The following is a 27,334-nucleotide window of genomic DNA, read 5'->3' as shown; positions in this document are numbered from 1 at the left end:
GGGGGTTGGACCGTTTGACTTGTGACACGGAAGGAAATCACTAGTGGATGCCATTTTTTCCCCTAGCAACCAAATACAGTACCCTAGCAACAGAGTAAACAAAGCCTTATATCTCAGCATCAGAACATCGTAGAGACACGGGGGTTGGACCGTTTGACTCGTGACTCAGAGGCTGCGTTCACACGGTACCATAATACGGTTGTCAAAACCGTATTTGAGTCCTTAAGACGGTTCCGTTCACACGCAGTTCGGTTATTTACGGGCTTGACAACCGCATTCTATAACCGACTTCACACCCGTAACTTTTCGGGTTTCACAACCGTATTTACAGAGAAACTGTGCCGCGCGAACGGAACCGCACCGAACAACCAGTTGTCTGTCACGTCATTCGTTGCTCTTGTGTTAAGATAACGTTACAGTGCATGAAAATGACTGCAAACTACGCACCAGAATTGTTCCATAAGGTTAATGTGATATTATATTACCTTCATAGACGCCACAGAACATATAACATTACACATAAAATTGCGTGCACCCAAGTAAGTGAGTAAATATGTTAGGGTAGGGTATATATAAAGTTTAAACTTTAAAAGTGGACGATTAATATAATGTCAACTGTACAATAAAAGGGACACAAAAATTAGCTGTTCATTCACTCACCCTCCATCCTCAGCAGAGCAACAAAGAAGATATTCTGCAAAAAAAAACCCATCTGTGATTCATATAATGCAAGGCAAAAGATGCGCCACTTCGAGAGGTCAAAAAGCAGATATATCCAATACAAAAGTAATCTCCATGACTCCTGGTGAAATTTTTTGGTGCTTGTGAAGCAAATCGGTCGGTTTTTGCAGGATATTGAACGTTGTTTACAACATTATTAGCATCCATAAAGAACTGTGGCAACATATAAAGTGCGCTTTTTACACTCCCGCTCTTTAGGTGGCGCTAAGAGGCTGGTTTTGCCTGCGGTAGTAAACCATACTCTCTGCGCCACCTACAGAGCGGGAGCGTAAGCGCACTTCCTATTTGGCTGCGTTAATGGTTTAAATAAAGTTTGATTTCTTGCAAAAACTGATCGATTTGCTTCATAAGTCGTTATGATTACTTTTATATTGTATATATCTGCTTTGGTAAAACGTGCAGTTGCTGAAACTGATTTTATGTTCATTCATTTTGGAAATTAAAACTTTAATAAGGAACCACCCTTGTTTATTTTTCTCTGCACAATGGTAAGCGTTACACCAGCCAGCTGTTTTTGTTAATTACATAAATAAAGTTTTCCCCATTGCATAAATAATACTTTTTTTATATTTACGTCCGTCACTATGGTTACAGGCGCCGTGTGTAACTAGCATACGGGTTTGAGGTCGGTTGCTCGTTCATACAAGCAGTGTTCTATTTGTGTCTTTAATTTGCTGTGTGAACAGGACACTTCCAGACTTACACCTGTAAGTAAATACGGTTGTCACTCCCGAAATTTTGTCGTGTGAACGCACCCAGAGTGTAATCATTATGGGATGCCAATTTTTTTCCCTAGCAACCAAATACAGTACCCTAGCAACAGAGTAAACAAAGCCTTATATCTCTGCATCAGAACATCGTAGAGACACGGGGGTTGGACCGTTTGACTTGTGACTCGGTGTGTAATCATTATGGGATGCCAATTTTTTCCCTAGCAACCAAATACAGTACCCTAGCAACAGAGTAAACAAAGCCTTATATCTCCGCCTCAGAACATCGTAGAGACACGGGGGTTGGACCGTTTGACTCGTGACTCAGAGTGTAATCACTATGGGATGCCATTTTTTTCCATAGCAACCAAATACAGTACCCTAGCAACAGAGTAAACAAAGCCTTATATCTCCGCCCCAGAACATCGTAGAGACACGGGGGTTGGACCGTTTGACTTGTGACTCGGTGTGTAATCACTATGGGATGCCATTTTTTTCCCTAGCAACCAAATACAGTACCCTAGCAACAGAGTAAACAAAGCCTTAAATCTCCGCCTCAGAACATCGTAGAGACACGGGGGTTGGACCGTTTGACTTGTGACACGGAAGGAAATCACTAGTGGATGCCATTTTTTCCCCTAGCAACCAAATACAGTACCCTAGCAACAGAGTAAACAAAGCCTTATATCTCAGCATCAGAACATCGTAGAGACACGGGGGTTGGACCGTTTGACTCGTGACTCAGAGTCTAATCACTATAGGATGCCATTTTTTTCCCTAGCAACCAAATACAGTACCCTAGCAACAGAGTAAACAAAGCCTTATATCTCAGCATCAGAACATCGTAGAGACACGGGGGCTGGACCGTTTGACTCGTGACTCGGAGTGTAATCATTATGGGATGCCAAATTTTTCCCTAGCAACCAAATACAGTACCCTAGCAACAGAGTAAACAAAGCCTTATATCTCCGCATCAGAACATCATAGAGACACGGGGGTTGGACCGTTTGACTTGTGACTCGGTGTGTAATCATTATGGGATGCCAAATTTTCCCCTAGCAACCAAATACAGTACCCTAGCAACAGAGTAAACAAAGCCTTATATCTCCGCATCAGAACATCGTAGAGACAAGGGGGTTTGACCGTTTGACTCGTGACTCGGAGTGTAATCATTATGGGATGCCAATTTTTTCCCTAGCAACCAAATACAGTACCCTAGCAACAGAGTAAACAAAGCCTTATATCTCCGCATCAGAACATCGTAGAGACAAGGGGGTTTGACCGTTTGACTCGTGACTCGGAGTGTAATCATTATGGGATGCCAATTTTTTCCCTAGCAACCAAATACAGTACCCTAGCAACAGTGTAAACAAAGCCTTATATCTCTGCATCAGAACATGGTAGAGACACGGGGGTTGGACCGTTTGACTCCTGACTCGGCATGTAATCACTAGTGGGTGCCAATTTTTTCCCTAGCAACCAAATACAGTACCCTAGCAACAGAGTAAACAAAGCCTTATATCTCCGCATCAGAACATCGTAGAGACACGGGGGTTGGACCATTTCACTTGTGACTCGGCATGTAATCATTAGTGGATGGCAATTTTTCCCTAGCAACCAAATACAGTACCCTAGCAACAGACTAAACAAAGCCTTATATCTCCGCATCAGAACATCATAGAGACACAGGGGTTGGACCGTTTGACTCGTGACTCGGAGGGTAATCACTAGTGGATGCCATTTTCCCCCTAGCAACCAAATGCAGTATCCTAGCAACCGGATAAACAAAGCCTTATATCTCCGCATCAGAATATCGTAGAGACACGGGAGTTGGATCTTTTTACTTGTGATTTGGAGTATAATCATATACTGTCGCCCGAAATTTGCCACGGCAAGCACCACTTCACATTTTCTTCAGGAAATGTACCTATCTAGTTATTATTCTTCTTCTGTTCATACTTTTTACCAATTGTAACTCCTCCCAGAGCTTTCAAGCTACACCCACAAAACTTTACAAAACTTTTAAGACTGGTCCGTAGATGGGTGCTATGACTTTTCTAACTGATGGGACCTACCGAATTCCTAAACGGGGCCCTCAAACACCCCAAATTTTCCATTGACTTAACATTGCGACAAACTTTGACGGGTCATAGCTGCAAGCGAGAAATTTGTAGAAACCTGTGGGTTACCACATTTGAAGAGGCTGGCAGGCTCTGTAAGAACATACATCACATTGGGGTGTAAGTTTCACCCCTGGGGTGTAAGAGGCACCCAAATTTCCCCATTGACTTATAATGGGGCAGGAAACATGCCCATATAAGGGAATAAAAGCGTCCCAGATGGAATATATTCACTTTAGAGTGTCGTGGAGATATGGGGGTGGGCTCATTTTACTCAGGCATCCAATCAGTCTCTGAGGATTCTTATTGAGGTATTAAGCCACGCCCCTAGCAACCAAATATGAGCACCCTAGCAACATAATAAACAAAGCCTTATATCTCTGGATCCGAAAATCATAGAGACATGGTCGTTGGGTCTTTGGGTCATGTTAGCCTTATGTTAGCTTCATGCTAAGTCATACTAGCTTCATGCTAGTTTCTTGCTAGCTTTATGCTAATTTCATAATAAATCTTGCTAACTTCATGCTAAATCATGTTAGCATCATGCTAGCTTTATGTTAATTCATGTTAGCTTCATGCTAGCTTCATGCTAATTCATGTTAGCATCATGCTAGCTTCATGCTAATTCATGTTAGCATCATGCTAGCTTCATGCTAATTCATGTTAGCATCATGTTAGCTTCATGCTAATTCATGTTAGAATCATGCTAGCTTCATGCTAATTCATGTTAGCATCATGTTAGCTTCATGCTAATTCATGTTAACATCATTCTAGCTTCATGGTAATTCATGTTAGCATCATGCTAGCTTCATGCTAATTCATGTTAGCATCATGCTAGCTTCATGCTAATTCATGTTATCATCATGCTAATTCATGTAGCATCATGCTAATTCATGTTAGCATCATGCTAATTCATGTTAACATCATGCTAACTTCATGCTAATTCATGTTAGCATCATGCTAGCTTCATGCTAATTCATGTTAGCATCATGCTAGCTTCATGCTAATTCATGTTAGCATTATGCTAATTCATGTTAGCATCATGTTAATTCATGTTAGCATCATGCTAGCTTCATGCTAATTCATGTTAGCATCATGTTAGCTTCATGCTAATTCATGTTAGCATCATGCTAGCTTAATGCTAATTCATGTTAGCATCATGCTAGCTTCATACTAATTCATGTTAGCATCATGCTAATTCATGTTAGCTTCATGCTAATTCATGTTAACATCATGTTAGCTTCATGCTAATTCATGTTAGCATCATGCTAACTTCATGCTAATGCTTGTTAGCATCATGCTAGCTTCATGCTAATTCATGTTAGCATCATGCTAGCTTCATGCTAATTCATGTTAGCATCATGCTAATTAATGTTAGCATCATGCTGACCCATGCTAATTCATGTTAACATCATGTTAACTTAGTGCTAAATCATGTTAACATGCTAACTTTTTGTTAAATCATGTTTACGGAAAGTTAGACTACTAAACTAAACTTGTTTTAAGTTTCTCTCAAACTTTTTTAAACATTCAGGCCAGGCTTTGTCAAGCCAACATAAAGTTTGTCTTCAAACTTTTCTATCTAGTTTTGTTTTATGGTGCTACTTAGCTGTATTTTTTAAGTTATGAAGGTTTAAATAAAAACAAACCAACTGCAGTTGAATTGATATTAATTGGAATGCACAACCAAAAAACAAGATTTCTGAACAATTAAAAAAACGGAGTTATCTCGTTTTGCAACGAAACTCTTCATATATAATATAACCATTTACAAAATGCAGAATAAAATATGACTTTGGACACCAAATGTTCCTGCAATTATAATCATTCACATATTAAAACTTTATATGGGTTGAAATGACATGAAGGCGAGTAAACAAATTATTTTGCATTAAAAAAGCTCATGTAATATAAACACAATGTAATGTGATAGGATAATGAAAAGAAAATACTTGCCTCCACCTAAGCCTTGCTTAACCCAGAAACCCTTTTTTAATTAATAAGTGCATGCATAATTAATGTGTGTTAATGCCAACCAGTGCAAATACTGTTCACAGTAGATGCTCATAGACGTCTTCTCTTGAAACAGATGTATTGGGCTAATATGACTGCTAGAGTATTGTTTCTGGTTGCATGTGACCAGGCAGGCCAAATGTATGTGTGTGTGATGATGTCTAGCTTCATGTTGATGTGATTAATGAGAGTGACTAACGCAGGGCATGTGGTATAATAACAGTTAAATGTAAAATCCCATATGTCGTATGGAGGACGGCGGGTAACTGTAGCGTATGACAGAGTGTTTTGTAAAGAGAACCGAGGAGAAAATTTGGGAAGGAGTGAGGTGAACCAGAAAACGTAAAATTAATACGGCTGATTCGGTCGAAATCGAAAAAAGAAGAGAACAAAAAGGAAGGTAGGATGAGATTTTGTGCAACCATAAGCAGGTTCAAAGCAGTATTACAAATCAAATGGATTAGTCATCAGTTTCAAAACAAATTGCCTTTTTTTGTGTTTCTCTCGAAACAATTCGTTTTTGGATGATGCACCCCCACACATTTTAATTTTCTTATTCAAATTCAGATTTTGCCTTTGTTTTTTTGCATGACGTTTGACTGGGCGAGTCATTGTTTTTGCTTTTTGTGTATGAGGAGATTGAGAAGCAGAAACTCTTGAGTGTTTCCATCACTGACTGATGGCAAGTTGTCGCTGTTTAGCGAACATTTCTCAGGAGAGGTTTATTTTTAAAAGTCAATTTCTGTGTGAGCACAGCTGAGTATGGAGTATAGAAACGAAAGCTATCCTAACTCTCCTGACATGTGCACAAAGGGTGTCATGCCACTTGAATGGCCCTCACCTCTCTCCTCTTACAAATTAATCACCGATGAGGGATTAGAAAAAACACAAACTTGCAAAACTCTTTGGTCCATCAGAAGATAAATTGTAAATTCCCATCTACCTGCTTTGTCCGAACTATAAATGAAGGGTTGAAATGTCACTTAAGAGAAGCTACTGTGATTTGTGGGATTGTTCTATGCAGTAGTTTTATAAATAGCAATGCCTGCTCGCTATTTTACGTCCCACTGGTGCTTTACCTCTAAACTGGTGCATGCTATCATTTCTGGTTCACATTGTGGGTTGTTGCATTTGTATGCATCTCTCTCCATACTCTCTAACACTTTCCTTTATGTTTCATCACAGGTTGAAGCTGGACACTGGTGATGTCACTGCAAAGTAAGTATCTGTACGTTCTCAGTTATGTTTCATTTAACTCTTTCCCCGCCATTGATGGGTTATATCATAAATTAAAGGAATAGTCTACTCATTTTCAATACCAAAATATGTTATTACCTTAACTAAGAATTGTTGATACATCCCTCTATCATCTGTGTGCGTGCACGTAAGCGCTGGAGCGCGCTGCGACGCTACGATAGCATTTAGCTTAGCCCCATTCATTCAATTGTACCATTTAGAGATAAAGTTAGAAGTGACCAAACACATCAACGTTTTTCCTATTTAAGACGAGTAGTTATACGAGCAAGTTTGGTGGTACAAAATAAAACGTAGCGCTTTTTCTAAGCGGATTTAAAAGAGGAACTATATTTTATGGCGTAATAGCACTTTTGGGAGTACTTCGACTCGCCTGAAAAGTCCGCTCCCCTTCTCACTCTCATAATGGGAGAGGGAGGGTGTTACTGCGCCGAGTCGAAGTACTCCCATAAGTGCTATTACGCCATAAAATATAGTTCCTCTTTTAAATCCGCTTAGAAAAGCGCTACGTTTTATTTTGTACCACCAAACTTGCTCGCACAACCACTCGTCCCAAACAGGAAAAACGTTGATGTGTTTGGTCACTTCTAACTTTATCTCTAAATGGTACCATTGAATGAATGGGGCTAAGCTAAATGCCATCGAAGCGTCGCAGCGCGCCCCAGCGCCCACGCGCACGCACACAGACGACAGAGGGATGCATCAACAACTCCCAGTCAAGGCAATAACATATCTCAATACTGAAAATGAGTAGACTATTCCTTTAAGAGAAAACGCTTCCCTGCCAATGACAAGTTTTTCCGGCTATTTGTAATACCATTAGTATCCACCAGGTGTTACGCAACTTATAAAACTCGGCAGTATCCTCCTAGGGCAAACAGCTCAAAATCCATGTATGTTTTGAGGATCGCTCTGAATCTGATCTCTAACAAAAGTCTTCACAAAAGTGCAAATATCTCAGCTTTTTGCTAAAAATGTTGTATTTTTGAAGAAACCTACCCATATTTGAGAGGTGATAAGGTTTGTTTAAAAGCAGAGGGTCTGTTCTTTCATTTGATATATTGTATGTTTATATATTTAAAAAATAACATTTTCTAGAAGGTATTAAACTTTTGTGAAAATCATGAAAAATGCTGGCACTGGCTGCAACTGTTTTTTTTAAATGCTGGTGGGGAAAGAGTTAAAGGGATAGTTCACCCCAAAATGAAAATGTACCCATAGTGTACTCACCCTCAAGCCATCCTACGTGAATAACTTTCTTCTTTCAGCCAAACACAGCCAGAGTTATATTAAATAATATCCTGTCTCTCTTCAGCTTTATAATGGCACTGGATAGTGCCCCATTTTAGGGCTGTCACAATGATTAAATAATCGTCTCATCGCAATAGTTTGACCTCAAGTGATGATTTCAGATCACCGCAATGATTGCACTTCTCTTTAAAAAACACAAGGGGGAGCTGCAGCGCACACTGCAAAAAATGATGTGTCAATTTTTTACACATTGTGTGTGTCATGCCATTTAATGCGTTATTTCATGTTAAAATAAAAACAGGTTGTGTTAAACAGTGATGGGAATAACGCGTTACAATTAATTAATTAAGTATTTTTTTAAATCAAGTAACGCAGTTACAATTTGTGAAATTTCAATGAGTTGGTTACATTTAATGTGTTGTCCCTGAACTAACACACATTCTGTGTTATTATTCATTGTGCTACCCTTCATGGTCCTGCGATGTTAGATCAGAAATGTCTTGTCTGCAAGTGTTAATTTATCACAAAATAGAGTAACGTGAGTAACCAACTCATTTAAATTTCACTTATTGTAACTGCGTTGCTTGATTGAAAAAAATACTTCGTTACATGTTTATTACCGCTAAAAGTGGTGGAATTACAGTAAGAGAATTAATTGTAACGCGTTACTCCCATCACTGTTTTTGATACAACTTGTGTTGTCCCTTTCATTTATTTTAACATGAAATAACGCCTTAAATGTCATGACACACACAATGTGCAAAAAATGTACACATCGTTTTTTTTGCAGTGCATTTATAAACGAGACAGTATCAGATGACGCTCCTTAATTGACGGTGTAATGCGATAATTGCAAAGTCATTCAAAAAATTGATAAGCAGTATGAACTGCAAGGAAAAACATATATTTCCAACACTACGAAAAATGATTTTCAAGAAAAAATATTCTTACTATTTTTGAGGCTTTTTCTTGATAAGCAAAATGACCCAAAAAAATAAGTCTAGTTTTTAGGCCAAAAATATCACATTTAAGTGATTTTGTGCATAAAACAAGCAAAAAAATCTGCCAATGGGGTAAGCAAAAAAATCTAGAACATTTTTCTTGAACACTAAATTCAAAAATTGGATGTACTGAACTTTATTTTGAAATGTCTGACTTTCAACTGCAGACGAAAGACATTAGTCTTTTTTTTCTTATTTCATTATTATCTAGCAGAAACAATTTAGATATTAAGATTTTGGGCCCTATTTTAACGATCTCAAAAAAATGCAAGTGCGAAGCGCAAAGCGCAAGTGACTTTGTGGGCGGATCTTGGGCGCTGTTGCTATTTTCCCGGCGGGAGAAATAACTCTTGCGCCGGGCGCAAATCAATAAGGGGTTGGTCTGAAGTAGGTTCATTATTCATAGGTGTGGTTTGGGCGTAACATCAAATAAACCAATCAGAACGCTATCCAACATTCCCTTTAAACGCAAGGGCACAAGTTCCATGGCGGGTTGCTATTATTATGACGGATTTACCAGGCGCGCGCCAGGAGCGGTTCACAGCCGAGGAGACCGTACGTTCTTGTAAGAGCAGTCAAAGAAAGAGAAGTTGTTTTGTATGGGGATAGGAGAAACCCGCCCAAATCAGCGTCGGTTAAACAGGCGTGAGAGGAAATAGCCACAATTGTCTCATCAGCTGGCATCCCCATCATTGCGCCAAGCGCTACAATGATGTCAGGAGTTGGGGGAATCCCAAGCTTGCCAGCATAAATCGGGCACGCCGTGTACCGGGAGGTGGATCTGCCTCTACACATGACCTGACGCCAGCAAAGGACATCGCTGCGTCCACCCTCACCGTTGAAAGGGTTTGGGGGCTTTGAAATCGGACCCAAGAAACGCAAGCAAGGTCCAACCCCAAAGTACACTTACAAATCAAGTTCATATACATTAAGGTTTCTTATGACAACATTTTAATTATTATTTACATAAAATAAACGTAATACAGCCACACAACAAACTTATGAAAATATTTTAATCGTTATTTGCATGATAATTTTTTAACGCAGCCACACAATAAATAAAAACTATCACCACAATGCTCACCACTATGATTTCCCTTATCTCATGTGTTAATATTTTTTATTGTAACAATTTATGATTTGCAAAAATAACTGTTGCATCTGTGTAGATTAGATAAGCAAAGTGTGTGCGAGTTGTGCACGCTATACATTTTGGTCAAGCATGCGCCCTTAAAATAGCATAATGAACCACGCGCAACACGCCACTGACTTTAGACTAGTTTTTTTTGGTCAGTGGCGTAATTGTTTTTTGAAACTGCAAAATAGCATCAGGAATGGTTTGCGCCGGAACACGCCTCCTTTTTGCGCTGAACCGCCCAAGGAGCGCAAATTCATTCCCTAGTTTGCCAACGTGCGTCTGTGGAGGGAAAAACCCGCTGTGCGCCGGTGCAAAATACGAATGATACATGCGTCACTGACAAAGTCAATTGCGCTGTTTGCAAGATAGGGCCCTTTGTTTCTTGTAGGCTTGTTTATGTAATATTGAGATGTATCATAAATATGAGTGAATCTGTGCTACCATCTTCATTATAGTAGTTTGTTATCAAAGCAGCATTGGCGGATGATATTTGTAATATTTGGAATTTAAAGCCTTTGTGTGCCTTTGGCAGATATTTAGTCATTTTTATGCTGATTATCTGCAGTGAATGAGCCGGAGGGTGCCGTGAAGGTAGAACAGTGGCGGCAGACGTTTTATGCCTCTGACTCGGGGATACAGTCGGGAGCCACCACCATCCGCGATGAGGAAGAATTGGAATGCAGTAGCAGAAAGTTTACAGTCACATCCACCGCTGTGGAGAACGCCACAGGTAATGCCTTTGCTTTAAAGGTGTCTTTGCGCTCCTTGGGAACTTTTTGATAAATTATACTACTTGAGGGCCTCCAAAATTTCATATCTTCTTTATTGGCATTCAGTCCACATTCCACATCGGCCGTGTAGTTGCCCTGGATTTGTACAACTCTGAGAAAATTATATTCTTATGTCTTTACATTTACTTTTATGCATTTGGCAGATGCTTTTATCCAAAATAGTTAGAGCATTGTGTTAGCAGCACAGATTTTTAGTGAACACACATCCCAGCAAGCAAAAAACGTCATTACACCATAGGTTAACGATAGACCCAATATAATATAATATACCTTCTAGCCAAAATAAACATTTATTTTTATAATAAAATTTTTATTAAACAATTATTTATTGATTTTATTTCATTAATTTGGGGTTTGGTTAGATATCTAATAAAGTCACAATAAAATTGAAGTAGCGATCAGTGTTGCGTAATAAAGTAACGTGCATTACGTAATAATATTACTTTTCTGAAATAACGAGTAAAGTAACGCATTACTTTATAAATGTACACATTAATATTTGAGTTACTTTTAAAAAAAATAATTCAAGTTACTTTTAGTTTTTAATTCGATTAAAAAATTATGTACTGAATTAATCTAAACGTAGTCACATTATGCACTCTATGCGTACACACCTGTGTGGGAACAGTTTGAGTCAGAAACTGATATGGCAAGCCAGAGCTCAATTTTTGTGTTAAAATATGCAATTTCTGAATGCAGAACTTTTCAGTCATGAAAAACACCTGCAAGACCTGAAAGAGATCAAGCCTCATCCAAGTAAAAGTAACGCAAAAGTAACTAAAAATGCTAAACGTAAGCATTACTTTCAATGAAAAGTAACTAAGTAATGCAATTAGTTACTTTTTTGTGAGTAACTTAATATTGTAATGCATTACTTTTAAAAGTAACTTTCCCCAACACTGGTAGCGATTGTCTTATTTTCCCCGTTGTGACGTATATCTGAGTGACACCGCTTCTGAAATCAATAAAAGGTACACTGCAAAAAATGATTTTCAGGGAAAAAAATCTTAGTATTTTTGTCTTGTTTTCAGTAAAAATATCAAAAAGTTCTTGAATTGAGATGTTTTTCTTGATGAGCAAAACGACCCAAGAAAATAAGTCTAGTTTTTAGACTGAAAATATTAAATTTAAGTGATTTTGTGCATAAAACAAGCAAAAAAAGTCTGCCAATGGGGTAAGCAAATTTTTCTTGAATTTAGTGTTTAAGAAAAATTTTCAAGATTTTTTAGCTAACCCCATTGGCAGATTTTTTAGCTTGTTTTATATACAAAATAGTTTTGGTCCAAAACTAGACTTATTTTCTTGGGTCGTTTTGGTCATCAAGAAAAAGCCTCTTAATTTAAGAATTTTTTTGATATTTTTACTGAAAACAAGACAAACATACTAAGAATTTTTTTTCTTGAAAATCATTTCAGTTTGCAAAAGGTACAAACCCCAAAGTAAACGATTATCTGAGTTTTCGTCATCTGCATTTTCTCAATCAAATTCGGCTCGTATTGAAAAGGTAGGAAAGACGATGTTAACTCCTGTCATTATTGCATTGTGAGCTAATCTTCAAAACATGGTAAGGAGCGTCACATTTCCGCTACATGCTTGAGGGATATAAGCAGTCCCTCCAGAAAAACGCATGATTTAATGTATAATCTGCCAAAGTCCGCATATTTATGCGGGGGCCGCATTTTTTAAATACGCCACACTTTTGCCACATAAATTGCAGATTTCTGCTCGCAAAATATGCGAGGCTTGCATGATTTCATAATTCCTGCAATTTTGTAGCAAAAAGTCATATATATCTTAGTAGAAAGTTGAAAAATGTTGCATTTACTTCACACATGCCCAGCCAAGTCTCCTGTTGTCATAGGAATGTTAGGAAGTAACGTAATTACGCGACGTGAACATCAATGAAAAGCTGCAAAAACTGCAAACAGTTTTTCACGCAGTTTTTGCAAGTTCACACAATTTTGGCAAGTTCATGCAACTTTATTGCATAAAATTTCATAAATATCCCGCAAATTCCATCGCATTTTTTGAAGAAAACGTGCTGCAAGATCAAGGAATTTTGCCCACAACAATCACAAAAAAACTCTGCGTTTTATGGAAGGACTGATTAAGAGCAATCACAACGTTGTTATCAAGCTGGTTATCTGGCCAATCGCAGGACACTGAGCTTTTCAAAACAATGAGCTTTGTACAAAATCTATACGTTTCAGGGAGGCAGGGCATAGATCAGGGTTTTTGAACCATAAACCACATGAACACATTGTATTACATCAAATACACAAAATAACGTTTTTTTTAGCAACTTAATAGGTGCTTTTTAAATGCTAGACCATATTACACCTCTGTACTATTTAGATTTATTTCATTTATTTTAGCTGCGTATTAAATTTACCTGTGGTGCTCTCATTATTCTTTGTAGTCTTGGCGCACTCGATTGTAAATATCTGGGGATTTCCGAATGGATTCCTCACCTTGGCTGCAAAGCGCTTGCACGCTTTGAAAAAATGTAGAAAATTTATCGTCTGCCCATATTCCAAACCCACTGACATTTAAAAAACTCATCCAGGAAACTCAGTTCAGTAGGTTTTTTATGGTTCGATCATTATTGCTGTTCAAACAGAAGCCCTGCCTGACACACCGAATGCTTCCAGCGTGGATTGCTCTTTTCCTCTGATTATCATTCCCACCTCAGCTTGTCTGTGTAAATCTGTTTTGTTATTAAATGCGACCTGAACCATGTTTTTTTGCGCATTGCACTGTGAAATACTTCATAAAATGCTCGACTGAGTTCTTAAACTACATAACAGTACACCCCAATGACACTTTTTTTATGAAATCTGACTGAATGAGGGATGTTTATTGCATGCATGAGCTTAAACATCATACATATCTGTAATGTCACATAATAAAATACTAAAGGCATATAAATTATAATAAAGCTCACACAACACACACAGTTTCTGCTAATCTCATGTTAATCTTGAGTATTGCATCCATCATATCTCCAAAGAGTCTTTAGTCTTATCAGATTTATAAAAGACAGATCAGCCACTACTTTCCGGAAAAAACAGAGCTCGTGGAGGCGTACAGAGTTACGAGCAAGCAACACAAACTGAACATTATCCTGCTATCTCTAGATAACTTATGATTCGCTACATGTTCGTGTTTTTACTGTATATGCGCTTATGTGCCGATTTCCAACAAAACACAAACATTTGATGCAGTTTTGCTTACCGCCTTTGACTCATGACCCGGTTAGGCCACCCCATTTCAATAAAATCCAGCGTTAATAAAACACACACAAACAACTACCCTGATACCCCAGATAAACAAACTATATCCATTGTTTTCTATTGCTGGGTTCTTTGGGAAGCTGGTCAAGCTTAAATTTTCCTCACAAACAGCAACACGCTTCTTTGGTGATATTGATTTCGTGTGAGCTCTTGGTTGGTGTCAGCATGTGCTATTTCTGGTGACGTGCCCATATAAGGACTTCCACTGTACTTCCTGCACAGCATACATAACAGATTTAATAGTCGAAACTTGTACAAACCCCACAAAGTGCATTCGGCACAGAAATACTACTCGTATAAGAAATCCAACTCTTAAACTGTGTTAATATGTCAGAATAAATGACACACCGTTAAACCCCCTTTTATTGGTTAAAAAATTGGTTTGTTGTTATTATTATAATGGTAACACTTTACACTAAGGTTGTATTTGTTAACTTTAGTTAATAGGGCTGTAACGGTTAATCGTGCAAATGCGCGTTTTCTCAATGAATGAATTTTAATGAATTACGATGAAATTCCACCACATCCCAAAGCCAGGGGGCGCTCTCGTGCTGAAACTCCCTTTGTGCCACAGAGGAAGTAGCATTACAAATGTTATTCCAGGAAATGTCTACAGGAATATTTATATCACTGTTCTTCAAATTGTTTCAGGTATTTTCATGATAATAAAGAATATTTTGAATGCTTGTGTTTGACGAGTGTTGCTTTTTAAAATGCACGTTATAAACGACTCAGACTCATAATGATTTTAAATTGATAAGGACTTCCTACTGACCAAATGCTGTAGTACATGCACCTGTTGTGCATGAAACACAGAATGGCAGCCTTGCGATTCAAAATCGATTTCCGACAAGCATTTTTAATGGGACACGCGAATAATCATTACAGCCCTATTAGTTAATGCATTAGTTAACATGAACTAGCAATTAATTAATTGTTATAATTGTTATATTATAAACTATATTGCTTATTGTTAGTTTAAGCTAGATAGTACTAAATGTTAAAGAGCACCTATTTCATTGCTAAAAACAACGTTATTTTGTGTATTTGGTATAATACAATGTGTTTGCGTCGTTTATGGTAAAAAACATTATTTTCCACATAACGTAAATTTTTGTAGTTCCAGATTTTACTCTCTTCCTAAAACGCACAAATTTAAAAAGCTCTGTGTCCCTGATTGGCCAGCTAAACTGTACGTTGTGATTGGCCTGAATACCTCTGATGTCAGCCGGAAATGTGACGCTTCTTACCATGTTTGAAAGATTCGCTCACAATGCAATGCTGACAGGAGTTAACTTACAGGCTGTGAGTCTGAAGCGAGAGGAATTATGATAATGTCGGTTTTGTCTACATCACCAATCCAAGGAAGTAACTGTTGCCTACAATCCATGTGTTTGTTGTAGTCCAAGAAAAGAGATTTACGTTGAAGACGATAACTTGCGTTATTGTTTACTTTGGGGTTTGTTGCAAATCGTTAACGTACTAATACACACTTACAGTACACATCAAAGGAAATGTAAAATTGAAAATCAGACCATTGGTGCTCTTTAACAAATAAAAACTTATTGTAAAGTGTAACTAATATAATTAAATATAAAAATCTGTAATTTTGTGCCACTTTTCCTCAAAACTGAACTGCAGAAAAACCTCTTGCATTACAGTGATTTTATCTTTGACCATTTCTTTGTTTTTCTTCTGTTTGCACTCAGATATCGAGGCCCAATACAGTCTGACTCGTGCTCAGAGAGTACGTGCTGCTATGTTCCCCGAGACGCTTGTGGAGGGAGAGACGGCCCTCACCACCCAGAGCAACCCAGACCAGCCAACCAATGTCCAGAGACTGGCCGAACCCTCACAGCTCCTGAAAACAGCCATCGTCCATCTCATAAATTATCAAGATGATGCTGAGCTGGCCACACGGGCTGTACCAGAACTCACCAAACTGCTGGCCGATGAGGACCAGGTGCGAGTTGTGTTTGAATGAACATATGAAGTTAAATATAACCTAATAATCATTATCAACTGAATATATACTGTATATCACATATATTTAAGTTAACTGTTATCACTGTAGGTGGTGGTAAACAAGGCCGCCCTCATTGTAAACCAGCTGACGAGGAAGGAAGCGTCTCGCCGGGTTCTCATCCAGTCTCCTCAGATGATCGCTGCAGTGGTGAGAGCCATGCAGAACACCGGAGATCTGGAAACGGCTCGGTGCGCCGCCAGTGTTCTGCACAGCCTCTCCCATCAGCGCGAGGGCCTGCTGGCCATCTTCAAATCCGGCGGCATACCCGCGCTAGTGCGCATGCTCAGGTTAGTGTGTGATATTAACACTACACTTTACTACCTGCACTACACCAAGTGAGCGAGTCAACTGATTTGATTCAGTGAGTCATCTCTGATGCATTTATGTATCAACACGTACATCTATCATTTAAGTAATCCAAATGACTCCAAAGGGTTAATAAATGTTTTCTGAAGTAAAAAGGTACGTTTGTGCTAGAAAACGATTCATATTTTGAGCATATTTATCTATCAATGTGTTTCGTATTCATGGCCACTTAGAGATAAGTGTGATGAATTCAAATATGCCCGCACATCGATAACGTTGAATCTCATTGGTTCTCTCGATCTGAACTGACTTATCTGTGGATTTTTATGCAACTGTATGCAAAGCATCGACGCTAGACATCAGTAAGTCATGTGGGTTTAATGTTTGCTACGTCAGAATTTATTCGACAAATGCGTTTCCATCTCTCATTTTTCGCATTTACTCTTTTTCGCAAAAATCACCTCAAGCGAGCATAAAAACTTTTTTGAAAATTAAGGGATTTTTGAGGGAATAGTCTACTCATTTTCAATATTAAAATATGTTATTACCTTAACTAAGAATTGTTGATACATCCCTCTATCATCTGTGTGCGTGCACGTAAGCGCTGGAGCGCGCTGTGACGCTTCGATAGCATTTAGCTTAGCCCCATTCATTCAATGGTACCATTTAGAGATAAAGTTAGAAGTGACCAAACACATCAACGTTTTTCCTATTTAAGACGAGTAGTTATACGAGCAAGTTTGGTGGTACAAAATAAAACGTAACGCTTTTCTAAGCGGATTTAAAAGAAGGAGCTACATTTTATGGCGTAATAGCACTTTTGGGAGTACTTCGACTCGGCGCAGTAACACCCTCCCTCTCCCATTATGAGAGGGAGAAAGGGAACGGACTTTTCAGGCGAGTCGAAGTACTCCCAAAAGTGCTATTACGCCATAAAATATAGTTCCTCTTTTAAATTCGCTTAGAAAAGCGCTACGTTTTATTTTGTACCACCAAACTTGCTCGTATAACTACTCGTCTTAAATAGGAAAAACGTTGATGTGTTTGGTCACTTCTAACTTTATCTCTAAATGGTACCATTGAATGAATGGGGCTAAGCTAAATGCTATCGAAGCGTCGCAGCGCGCTCCGGCGCTTGCGTGCGCGCGCGCAGATGGTGGAGGGATGTGTCAACGGTTCTTGGTTGGGGTAGTAACATGTTTTAATGTTGAAAATGAGTGGACTATTCCTTTAATCGAAATTTACTGTTTTCCTCACTTGTTTCTTTTGTGATACTTAAAATGTACATAAAATCAATGTAATGGAAACCCAGCTAATGACTGAAATCAAACTTAGATGCTCATAATCTCATATTTAGATTATGAAACTTTAGCCTGAATTTTACAGACAGGGTCACATATTAGCCCACTGAAGTCATTTGGATATCTCATTTAAAATAACATGTTGTTTTTTTAATAGAAATGTATTCATTTGTGTTAACCGAAGAGAGAAAGTCACATCCATCTGAGATGGCAGAGTAAACTTTAAGAGAATTTTATATATTTTGGTGAGCTATTCCTTTAAAGTCCTGTGTCGCGACCGTCTGCGTAATATCACACAAGGAAAATAGTGGGCGTAGCTTGTATTTTCCACTGTGACTGGATTGGATATAGAGAACTAGGTGTTTTTATTGAGAAATGGAACCGCAGCAGACTGACAAGTGGATGGGGGCGGAGTTAACGGATGCTCTGCCCAAGCCGCCTAGCTGATGTCATCAGAGAATAGTTTTATTTTTAAAATAAAATGACTTACACAAATACATTGTTTATAATCAACTCTGCAATATTACATAAAAAATAAGATTTGCCATTTTTGATTTCATGGGGACTTTAACTGCTGTATCAACAATCATACTTCACAAATCCGTGCCAGTTACTTGATTTTCTTCTTTTACTGTTTCCAGACAAGTTTAGGTCAGAACAACCTAAATTCAGAGTGAGCTATTCTGCCGGTTCAGCTTTTCCACTACATGATTGTTTGCCTGTTGTTAACCTAATTCTCTCTTTATATTGTGAATAGGATTTGGAGCAGGTCTGTGCTGCATTGTGATAAATGCTGTGACTAAGCAGTACTATAGCAGTACACGGTGTCCTGTCCTGTTCACGTATATCAAAAAACTACACCTCCTGTACCAGTGTCTAGAGAGAGACCCGTAGCAGAGCATCTGCAGAGCTGTATTTTACAGGGATATATTTGGACTGTGATGGGAAAATCGCAGTGTCAAAAAAGCCATTTGGAAAGATGTTGAGATAATAGAGCGAAACAGAATGTTTATGACCACTGGACCGGAGCCCGTCTAACGTTGATGCAGTATCACTATATTAAGCCATTTCCTCTTGGAGCAAACTGTAGTTAAACGTCTTGCTCAAGGATACAGTGGCGATATCTGTTAGGAGTTGTTTTTAAGCTGCACCTGCTTTAATCCCAGGCCGGGTCTTTCAAGGTGAAGTGTATAATTTAGTTCTGGATTTTTTTGGTCAACTGTTTTCTTTTATCCTCTTAGCCAACAAAAACTCATCATACCTTATGGATCGTCGAAGGGCTCTAACGATTAAACGTGCAAATGTGCGTTTTCTCAATGAATGAATTACTGTGATATCCGGGCACATCCAAAAGCCAGAGGGCGCTCTCGTGCAGAAACTCCAATTGTGCCACAGAAGAAGTATCATTACAAACACTATTCCAGGAAATGTATATAAGAAGATTTATTTCACCGTTCTAAAAATTGTTTCAGGTATTTTCATGATAATAAGGAATTTTTTGAATGATTGTGTTTGAGTGTTGCTTTTTTAACGTTATAAACGACTCAAACTCATAATGATTTTAAATTGATAAGGACTTCTTACTGACCAAAATGCCATAGTACACGCACAAGCTGCGCATGCACAGAATCGCAGCCTTGCGTTTCAGAATCGATTTCAGACAGGTTTTTTTAATGGGACACGCGATTTATCGTTACAGCCCTAGATCGTCGGCTTAACATGATAATCAGAGACTATAAAAAAGCCATTCGTAAATTATTTGTAATCTGTAATTATTTTTTTGTCTGGAATGCCAACCCGGAAGTTAGCAGCACACTGGATCTCTCGCAAAAAAAGCCATTCATTTTTGGATTTTATACTTTTGGATTATTGCAAAAAATAAGCTCTGTGTTTAACAAAAGAAGAAAACACACGTCTTGTCCAACTAGATAATCTTTACAGATTAATACAAATTGTATGAATTTTGAAGTGTAAATGCGTTTACTAGAAATATACAAAGCTGAATTTTGACTTCAAAAGTGTTCATCTATGAAAATTAACTTGTTGGAAAAATGTGTAAGTGTCATAAACCTTTGTTAAAAACAGAGCTTATTTTTTGTGTTAATCCGAACGTCTATGGGAAAAATGAATGGGAACCAGTATCCCGCTTACTTCCGTGTTAGCCTACAAAAATACGTCATCCTTGCGGCACTCTATTTCCGAAGTTTCATTCAATCGCAAGTTTCTGCTTACATCACCCAGCATATAAGACCATGTACTTCGCACATGAGCACTTTTTAAAATTATTTATATTCGGAGTGATGGATAAACAATGCACTAGAGCTGAAGATCTTTCAGGACCGACGTGTTCGGTCGGGTTCGTGCTTCATTTCTAACATTTAACATTTTTATTATTTTTATTGGCATGTTGGCCTATTTATAGTGTATTGCATAGGCCTATTTAGAGTGAGATGTTACGATGTTACAGATAACTTGTGTAAATGACTCATTCTTGAAAAAAGCTGTGTGCGTGCGCACATTTAAATGATGTCGGGCTGTAAACGGGTTCGGGCTTTTGAAAAAACTGTCAATCAAAATGTACTTTCGGGTTCGGGACGAATTTTGTCGGGCTCCGGTCATTTCGGGCCTAAATTTTAAGGCCTGAATACAGCTCTACAATGCACTGTATGTTGTTTGCTTATTTTGCTCAAAAGCATGATCTATGTAAGTCTACATGTCATGCCAAAGCATAACTATGCTTCTAACCAATGGAATTTGTGAGCATAGTTGACTTAACGGGCCGTTCAAAAACGCGCCTAAAAACGTGTGGAAAACGCTAGGTGCCTAGGTTTTTGTCACATGACCTGCGCTTGCGGCATTCTGAAAAGTTGAGTTGTTTTAACCTAAATTTAAAATATTAAACTTGAGCGCGCAAATGACGCGATATGTGAACTGCCCCTAACAATGTTTTTGGGAAATGCACCCCTGCTGGGGCATGCCACTGACTCTACTTTAACCACGATAGGATGGATGTAATAAAAAATATATAAATTAAAAAAATTACACCATCTATAGGAATATAATACCATTATGACCAAAATGTTGTGAATATTCTCTTGTTTCTTTAGTTCACCTATGGAGTCGGTGCTGTTTTATGCCATTACCACATTACACAACCTGTTACTGCACCAGGAAGGAGCCAAGATGGCCGTTCGTCTGGCCGATGGTCTTCAGAGGATGGTGCCACTGTTGAAGAAGACCAACCCCAAATTCTTGGCCATCACCACAGACTGCCTGCAGCTGCTTTCTTATGGCAACCAGGAGAGCAAGGTAGACTTTCTCCTAGAGGCCTCCAAGTTCAGTTTTACATGCAAAACTATAATTTGCACCAAACTTTAGGAAAGTTTCTGATGTTGTTTGTCATCCTGATGCTTTAGTTTTCTTTTTGTTTGGTATTGATTGTTAGATTTTATACAACACTGAAATTATTAGATGTAGCTGATATAATTATTGTATTTGGTTATATGAATTATGGATATTGTGGATATTTTAGCTTATTAAGTTATAACTTTTTCTTTGTTTTAACAGTTGATCATCCTGGCAAACGGTGGGCCGGAAAGTTTGGTGTTCATTATGAGAAACTACAACTATGAAAAGCTTTTGTGGACCACCAGTAGAGTTTTGAAGGTTCTCTCTGTTTGTCCGAGCAACAAACCGGCTATTGTTGAAGCTGGTAAGTCTGGGTTTTCAACACATTAAAGCACAAAAGTGACGGGGTCACATATCTGAATCAGCTATTGATATGTTAATGAAGTAGATTTTTCATTAAAATTAATATAATAACTCAAGCAGTGTATTATAAATATCTATCTATATCAAATCTGTTCTACAGAAGCACAATCTTTGTATTATGCAGTCATGATAACGGTGTACAGGTTTGACTTTATTAATATTAAGCTTTAGGAGTATTAATACACAACAACGGTGGTTGATCTCATAAAAGAGTTATATCAGGACTTTCACTTTGCACTGTGAAGTCCACAATCCGTCTTCGAGGATCAGCAAGGACGTTTTAAAGATGTCTTTTAATCTCCTTTCACCATTTTATCTTTCTAAGCCATGTGGCTTTTACTTTATCCGCACCAGCTCCAAAAAACACCTCTCTCCTTTTGGCAGACAGTCGTCGAAATACAGACAGGCTGTGTTGCCGGATAGTTCCCTTCCTACTTTTGATTGTGACCGAGTCTGATAAATATGGAGTCTAAAGTGTTTTCTCTCTGTTTGGCAGGAGGTATGCAGGCCCTCGGCCAACATCTCACAGGATCGAGTCAGCGGCTGACGCAGAACTGCCTGTGGACTCTACGTAATCTTTCTGACGCTGCAACCAAACAGGTCAACTAGCTGTTTTAATTAGTAGATTGACCAGAATTGCTAGGGCAAGCATCTGTCTGAGGACTGGATATAATAGAGACTTGTGCAAGTAAGCAACCACTCAGTTTACTTTAGCAGCCTCTTATCAACAGCCATGCAAACATCCACAAAATTTTGGAGGGCAGCCATAGCCTAGCTTGTAACCTGAAGGTCGCCAGTTCAAATCTCACGGCCTGCAGGTTGTGACTGTGGTGCCCTTGAGCAAGAGGAGAACACCACAGTTTTTCAATATTTTACTTATGTTCTTACCTCAACTTAGATTAATTAATACATAACTATCTTTTTTCAACTTTTTATCTAATAGTTTGAGCGAGAGGGGAGTAGTCAGGAGTGATGATGTCGAGGTCAAGTGCTGCAAACTAAGCGCTCTTCCGCCATACAATTTAGTTCTCAGTTATTATCCGCTTAAAAAAATGTAGTAATTCATCTAAGTTGAGGTAAGAACATAGTAAAATATTGGAAGAACTGTGTTGTTTTCCTTTAATCCCAGTTCACAACTCTGATGGGTGCAGAGGTCACATATGGGTTGCCATACTTAAAAAAACATTTCACACTTTTCACTTTCATTTAGGAAACTAGCATTAGCAAATAATGAGAATATTTGGCAAATATCTGTAATATTAACAAGATGCGTCACTGGTATTGCTATAAATGGAGGAGACCACAACAGTCAGAATGGACGCTCTAGTCCCGCCTCCCAATGAAAAGAGCCAATCATCAATCGGAATCCTTTGGGAGAGGGACTTTGCGCGAATCTACAGGTCTTGATTATCTTGTTCTTAACAAGACCTAGGCATTGCAAATATAGTGGTGGAGTGACCCGACTTCCTGTTAACTCTTTTCCCGCCATTGACGAGTAACTCATCAATTAAGAGAAAATGCTTCCCTGCAAAAGACGAGAAATTCTGGCTTTCCACTATTATCCACTATTATGTCCGTGTAAGTTTTGATGATCATTCTGAATCTGATCTTTATCAAAAGTCCTTCACAAAAATTAAATAATCTCAGTTTTTTGCTCAAAATTTTGTGTTTTTGAAGAAACCTACCCATATTTGTGAGGTGATAAAAGAAAACAAATGAAAGTAGGATGAAACGTTGTTGTTATTTTCTTTCATTTAATATATTATATGTTTATAGATTTTAAGAACATTTTCTGGAAGGCATTAAATGTTTGTGAAAAATCATGAAAAACGCTGGCGCTGACTGGCAACTTTTAAAAAAAAAATGCTGGTGGGACTTTGATATTTGGTGACATACTGTACACAGTAATGGGAATATTGAAAGGACAACGAAACTGATTGTCTTGGTAAGTTTGGCATGAAATGTAAAAAATGTAAAAATTTCATATAATGAAATTATAATTCATATAATATAATTTACTCTTTCACCTCCAGCGTTTTTAAAAAAAGTTGCCAGCCAGCGCCAGCGTTTTTCATGATTTTCACCAAAGTTTAATGCCTTCCAGAAAATGTTCTTCTTTAAATATATAAACATACAATATACCAAATGAAAGAACAGACCCTCTGCTTTCAAACAAAAAAAAAACGTTTCATCCTACCTTCATAAGTTCTTTTGTAATCAGCTTTTGGATATGGGTAGGTTTCTGCAAAAACACCACATTTTGAGCCAAAGGCAGAGATAATTCAATTTTTGTGACGGACTTTTCATGGAGATCCCATTTAGAGCGAACTTTAAAACAGACACGGACATGCAGCCGCTTGCCATAGGGCAATACTTCCGGGTTTAAAAAGTTGCGGAAGGGCACCACCTGGTGGATAATAGCGGTATTGCGGAAAGACAGAAAATCTCGTCATTGGCAGGGAAGAGTTTTCTCTTGATTGACGAGATATCTCGTCAATGGCGGGGAAAGAGTTAAAGGTCACGTTCTTTCTGATCCCAATTTTTAAACCCTAGCTAGTGTGTAATGTTGCTATAATAGCATAAACAATAGCTGTAAAATGATAAAGCTCAATGTTCACTGCCAGGCGATTTATTTTATTTAACAGAAATTGCCTTTCAAAGCCTACAGCGAACGGCCGGTTTGGACTACAACCCTCTACTTCCTCCTTTAATGACATCACTAGAACAGTTTTTGACTAAACTCCGCCCACAGGAATACGTCAGTCGCAGCTAAGCTAACGGCAAGCTAAGCTAACAGCAAACTAAGCTTCTATCGAATCACAACACACTAAACACACAATCAGAACTCGTTACGTATTTCTGAAGAAGGGACTTCTTCTGAAGAACGAGGAAGACATCAGCCGTTTTTAAGACAGTGAAAACACCGTAGATTATGTGAAAAATACCGCGTTTTTTACACGTGAAACATAAACACACGTTAAATTGTGCACTGTAAACACAATCAAAGCTTCAAAAACACAGAAAGAACAGGAGCTTTAATATTGAACATTAAACTAGTGGTTTCTTTACATTTTCTATACCCAGAGCTCAATATTGCTCTTTTGATTGACAAGATATATCGTCCATGACTATCTGCGTTTTATTTTAACCAACGGCCGGAAATGCACTTATCAACGGACGATACCGATTATTGGCCGATATATCGGTGCATCTCTAGTCTCAGTAACTGTAAAGTACACGTGTGCATTTGAATGTTAATCCTTCAATAAATTATGTAGGCTGAATATCAATAAAATCTAGAAATAAAACATTTACTTAAATAAATGTGCAAAGAATATTAGCCCATAGAAACAGCTTTTTATGTAGTCTGAATATTTTTTTCCTGTACTTTCATCAGAAAACTTTTTTATAACACAGGCAAGTTGTAATTTTTATAATTGTTTCTAACCGGCACAATCTTTGATACGAAGAATTCAATGGCCCAGAAAATGAGCAATGAAAAACAGGTTATCATTTCTTCCTTATTATTAAATTCAAGAAAGAAAATCGTCTATTATTAACAGGCACGTCTTGTGCTGTGCTGGTGAAAGGCGTCTGGAATATGAATGTCTGTATTTCTGTGCTGTCACTCTCGGCTGACGTTCATGTGGTTTTATTCCAGTGATCCTGAATGTACACCGCGTCCGCTCTTATCTCACTTTTCCACTGCCTTTCATCTGTCATTTGTTTCTTATCCGAGTCTTCGCGTCCTACTGTCGCGCCTCCATCAGCCATCATTAGCCGTTATGACAGTCGGATTTCTGAAATGTCATTTTTATGTGAACCATTTGAAGTTGTTTTGGGGTGTATGTTATACATTATGATGAATATGAAGGTTGTCTGTGGCTGGTCATATTTAATGCATGAAAAGAAAAATGCTAAATGGGTCATAGATGTGATATCAGTTTTAGATCTATAATTCATTCAAAAATGCATAAAAAATCCATTTCATAGACATGATTTTGATTTCCGAAATGTTTAATGAATATTTATAGTTTTGGTATTCAGTCAAAAATGTCTCAAAAGACGAAGAAGCATGTTGGCTCGAGCCTTGTGCGTATTAATAATATTTGTAAAAATGTCTGCCAAACAATAAATGTCAGCCAACGTGACAAAGACAAATATATCCAACACGAATACAAAGATGATTTTTTTACAATTCTTAATACATTTAACGGTATTATGAAATATTTTATTATCAAATCCTCTCCTGTTCTGTCCATCCAGGAAGGTCTCGATGGTCTTCTGCAAATCTTAGTGAATCAGCTCGGCTCGGATGATGTGAACATGTTGACCTGTGCTACGGGCATCCTGTCAAACCTCACCTGCAACAACGCACGCAACAAGGCCCTGGTCGCTCAGAGCGGTGGCGTCGAGGCTCTGATCCATGCTGTGCTTCGGGCAGGAGAGAAGGAAGACGTGGCCGAGCCCGCCGTCTGCGCCCTGCGTCATCTCACGAGTCGTCACCCCGATGCGGAGCTGGCACAGAATGCAGTGCGGCTGCATTACGGCATCCCCGCTATCACTAAACTACTGGGTCAGCCGCACTACTGGCCTGTGGTGAAGGTTCGTCTGTGTGTGTGTTTGTGTGTCTAAATCGCTGGCGATTTGAAACTCTTATCCACAGTTTAAATGTAAAGGTCAGTTTTGGATTTGTCTGGAGGCGCTACCGACGTGCATGGCTTTGATGTGGAGGAACGCTGTGACCCGCCTTGTGCTAAGCTGATTTCGAGCTGGAGCTTTAGTCAGTGAGGAAACACTTCTGTGCAAAATTGTAAGAAAAATACTGAATACATGAATTAACTACTAATAATGTTTAAATACAAAAAGATTTACACATCAAAAATAGACCAAAAAAGCTATAAAAAGTATTATGCAGAGAACATAAATAAAGTGCAAGGTGTGTAAAATGTTTTCGGGTGTGCTGCTTCAACTTGCACAAATAACTTTGATGTGAATAGCACGTGTTTTCACGGCAATAATGCCACCCAATTTGTGTCATTCGCATCGCCCGCACGAGTGTGCGTTTATGCTTTGCAGTGACTTTGTACTTAATCTACTTGCAAATCATTGCATTTGGGTTTGGTGTGTAAGCCTCATAAACCAGTAGTTGGTTCTTTCCAGTGACGGCTGGTGATTTCTTTTTCGAGGGTCATGTGTGTGGCTCGTCATGTCAAAATATGTGTTTGGCAAGCCACGCACAACACTCTGAACACATATTTTGAAACGACAAGTCACGCACACGACACTCCGAACGCGTATTTTGAAACTACGAGCCACGCGCACGACACTCTGAACACGTATTTTGAAACGACAAGCCGCGCGCACGACACTCTGAACACGTATTTTGAAACGATGAGCATGGCAAGCCACGCACAACACTCTGAACACATATTTTGAAACGACAAGTCGCGCACACGACACTCCGAACGCGTATATTGAAACGATGAGCCGCGCGCACGTCACTCCGAACGCGTATATCGAAATGATGAGCCGCGCGCACGACACTCCGAACACGTATTTTGAAACGACGAGCCGTGCACACGACACTCTAAACACGTATTTTGAAACGACGAGCC

The 27,334-nt window shown here is 38.6% G+C and overlaps 2 protein-coding genes across 3 annotated transcripts in view; both read left to right on the top strand.

The window, feature by feature from the left end:
- The window catches only part of pdk2b (pyruvate dehydrogenase kinase 2b), a 228,272-nt gene that overhangs the window by 95,587 nt on the left and 105,351 nt on the right, over positions 1-27,334 (top strand). The window lies entirely within an intron of this gene.
- Positions 1-27,334, top strand: part of jupb (junction plakoglobin b) — a 115,747-nt gene that overhangs the window by 67,378 nt on the left and 21,035 nt on the right. For both annotated transcript variants that reach the window (XM_055220426.2, XM_055220425.2), the window contains exons 2-9: positions 6,770-6,802; positions 10,794-10,958; positions 16,022-16,275; positions 16,387-16,625; positions 21,053-21,254; positions 21,513-21,657; positions 22,213-22,316; positions 25,983-26,321. In XM_055220426.2, the coding sequence (XP_055076401.1) occupies positions 6,790-6,802; positions 10,794-10,958; positions 16,022-16,275; positions 16,387-16,625; positions 21,053-21,254; positions 21,513-21,657; positions 22,213-22,316; positions 25,983-26,321 (1,461 nt within the window). In that variant the 5' untranslated portion in view covers positions 6,770-6,789. The remainder of the gene's footprint in view (positions 1-6,769; positions 6,803-10,793; positions 10,959-16,021; positions 16,276-16,386; positions 16,626-21,052; positions 21,255-21,512; positions 21,658-22,212; positions 22,317-25,982; positions 26,322-27,334) is intronic.

Source organism: Misgurnus anguillicaudatus, chromosome 20 (assembly GCF_027580225.2).
Source record: "Misgurnus anguillicaudatus chromosome 20, ASM2758022v2, whole genome shotgun sequence".
In the NCBI taxonomy this organism is placed as follows: Eukaryota; Metazoa; Chordata; class Actinopteri; order Cypriniformes; family Cobitidae; genus Misgurnus; species Misgurnus anguillicaudatus.
This window is presented reverse-complemented; position numbering and strand designations above follow the sequence as displayed.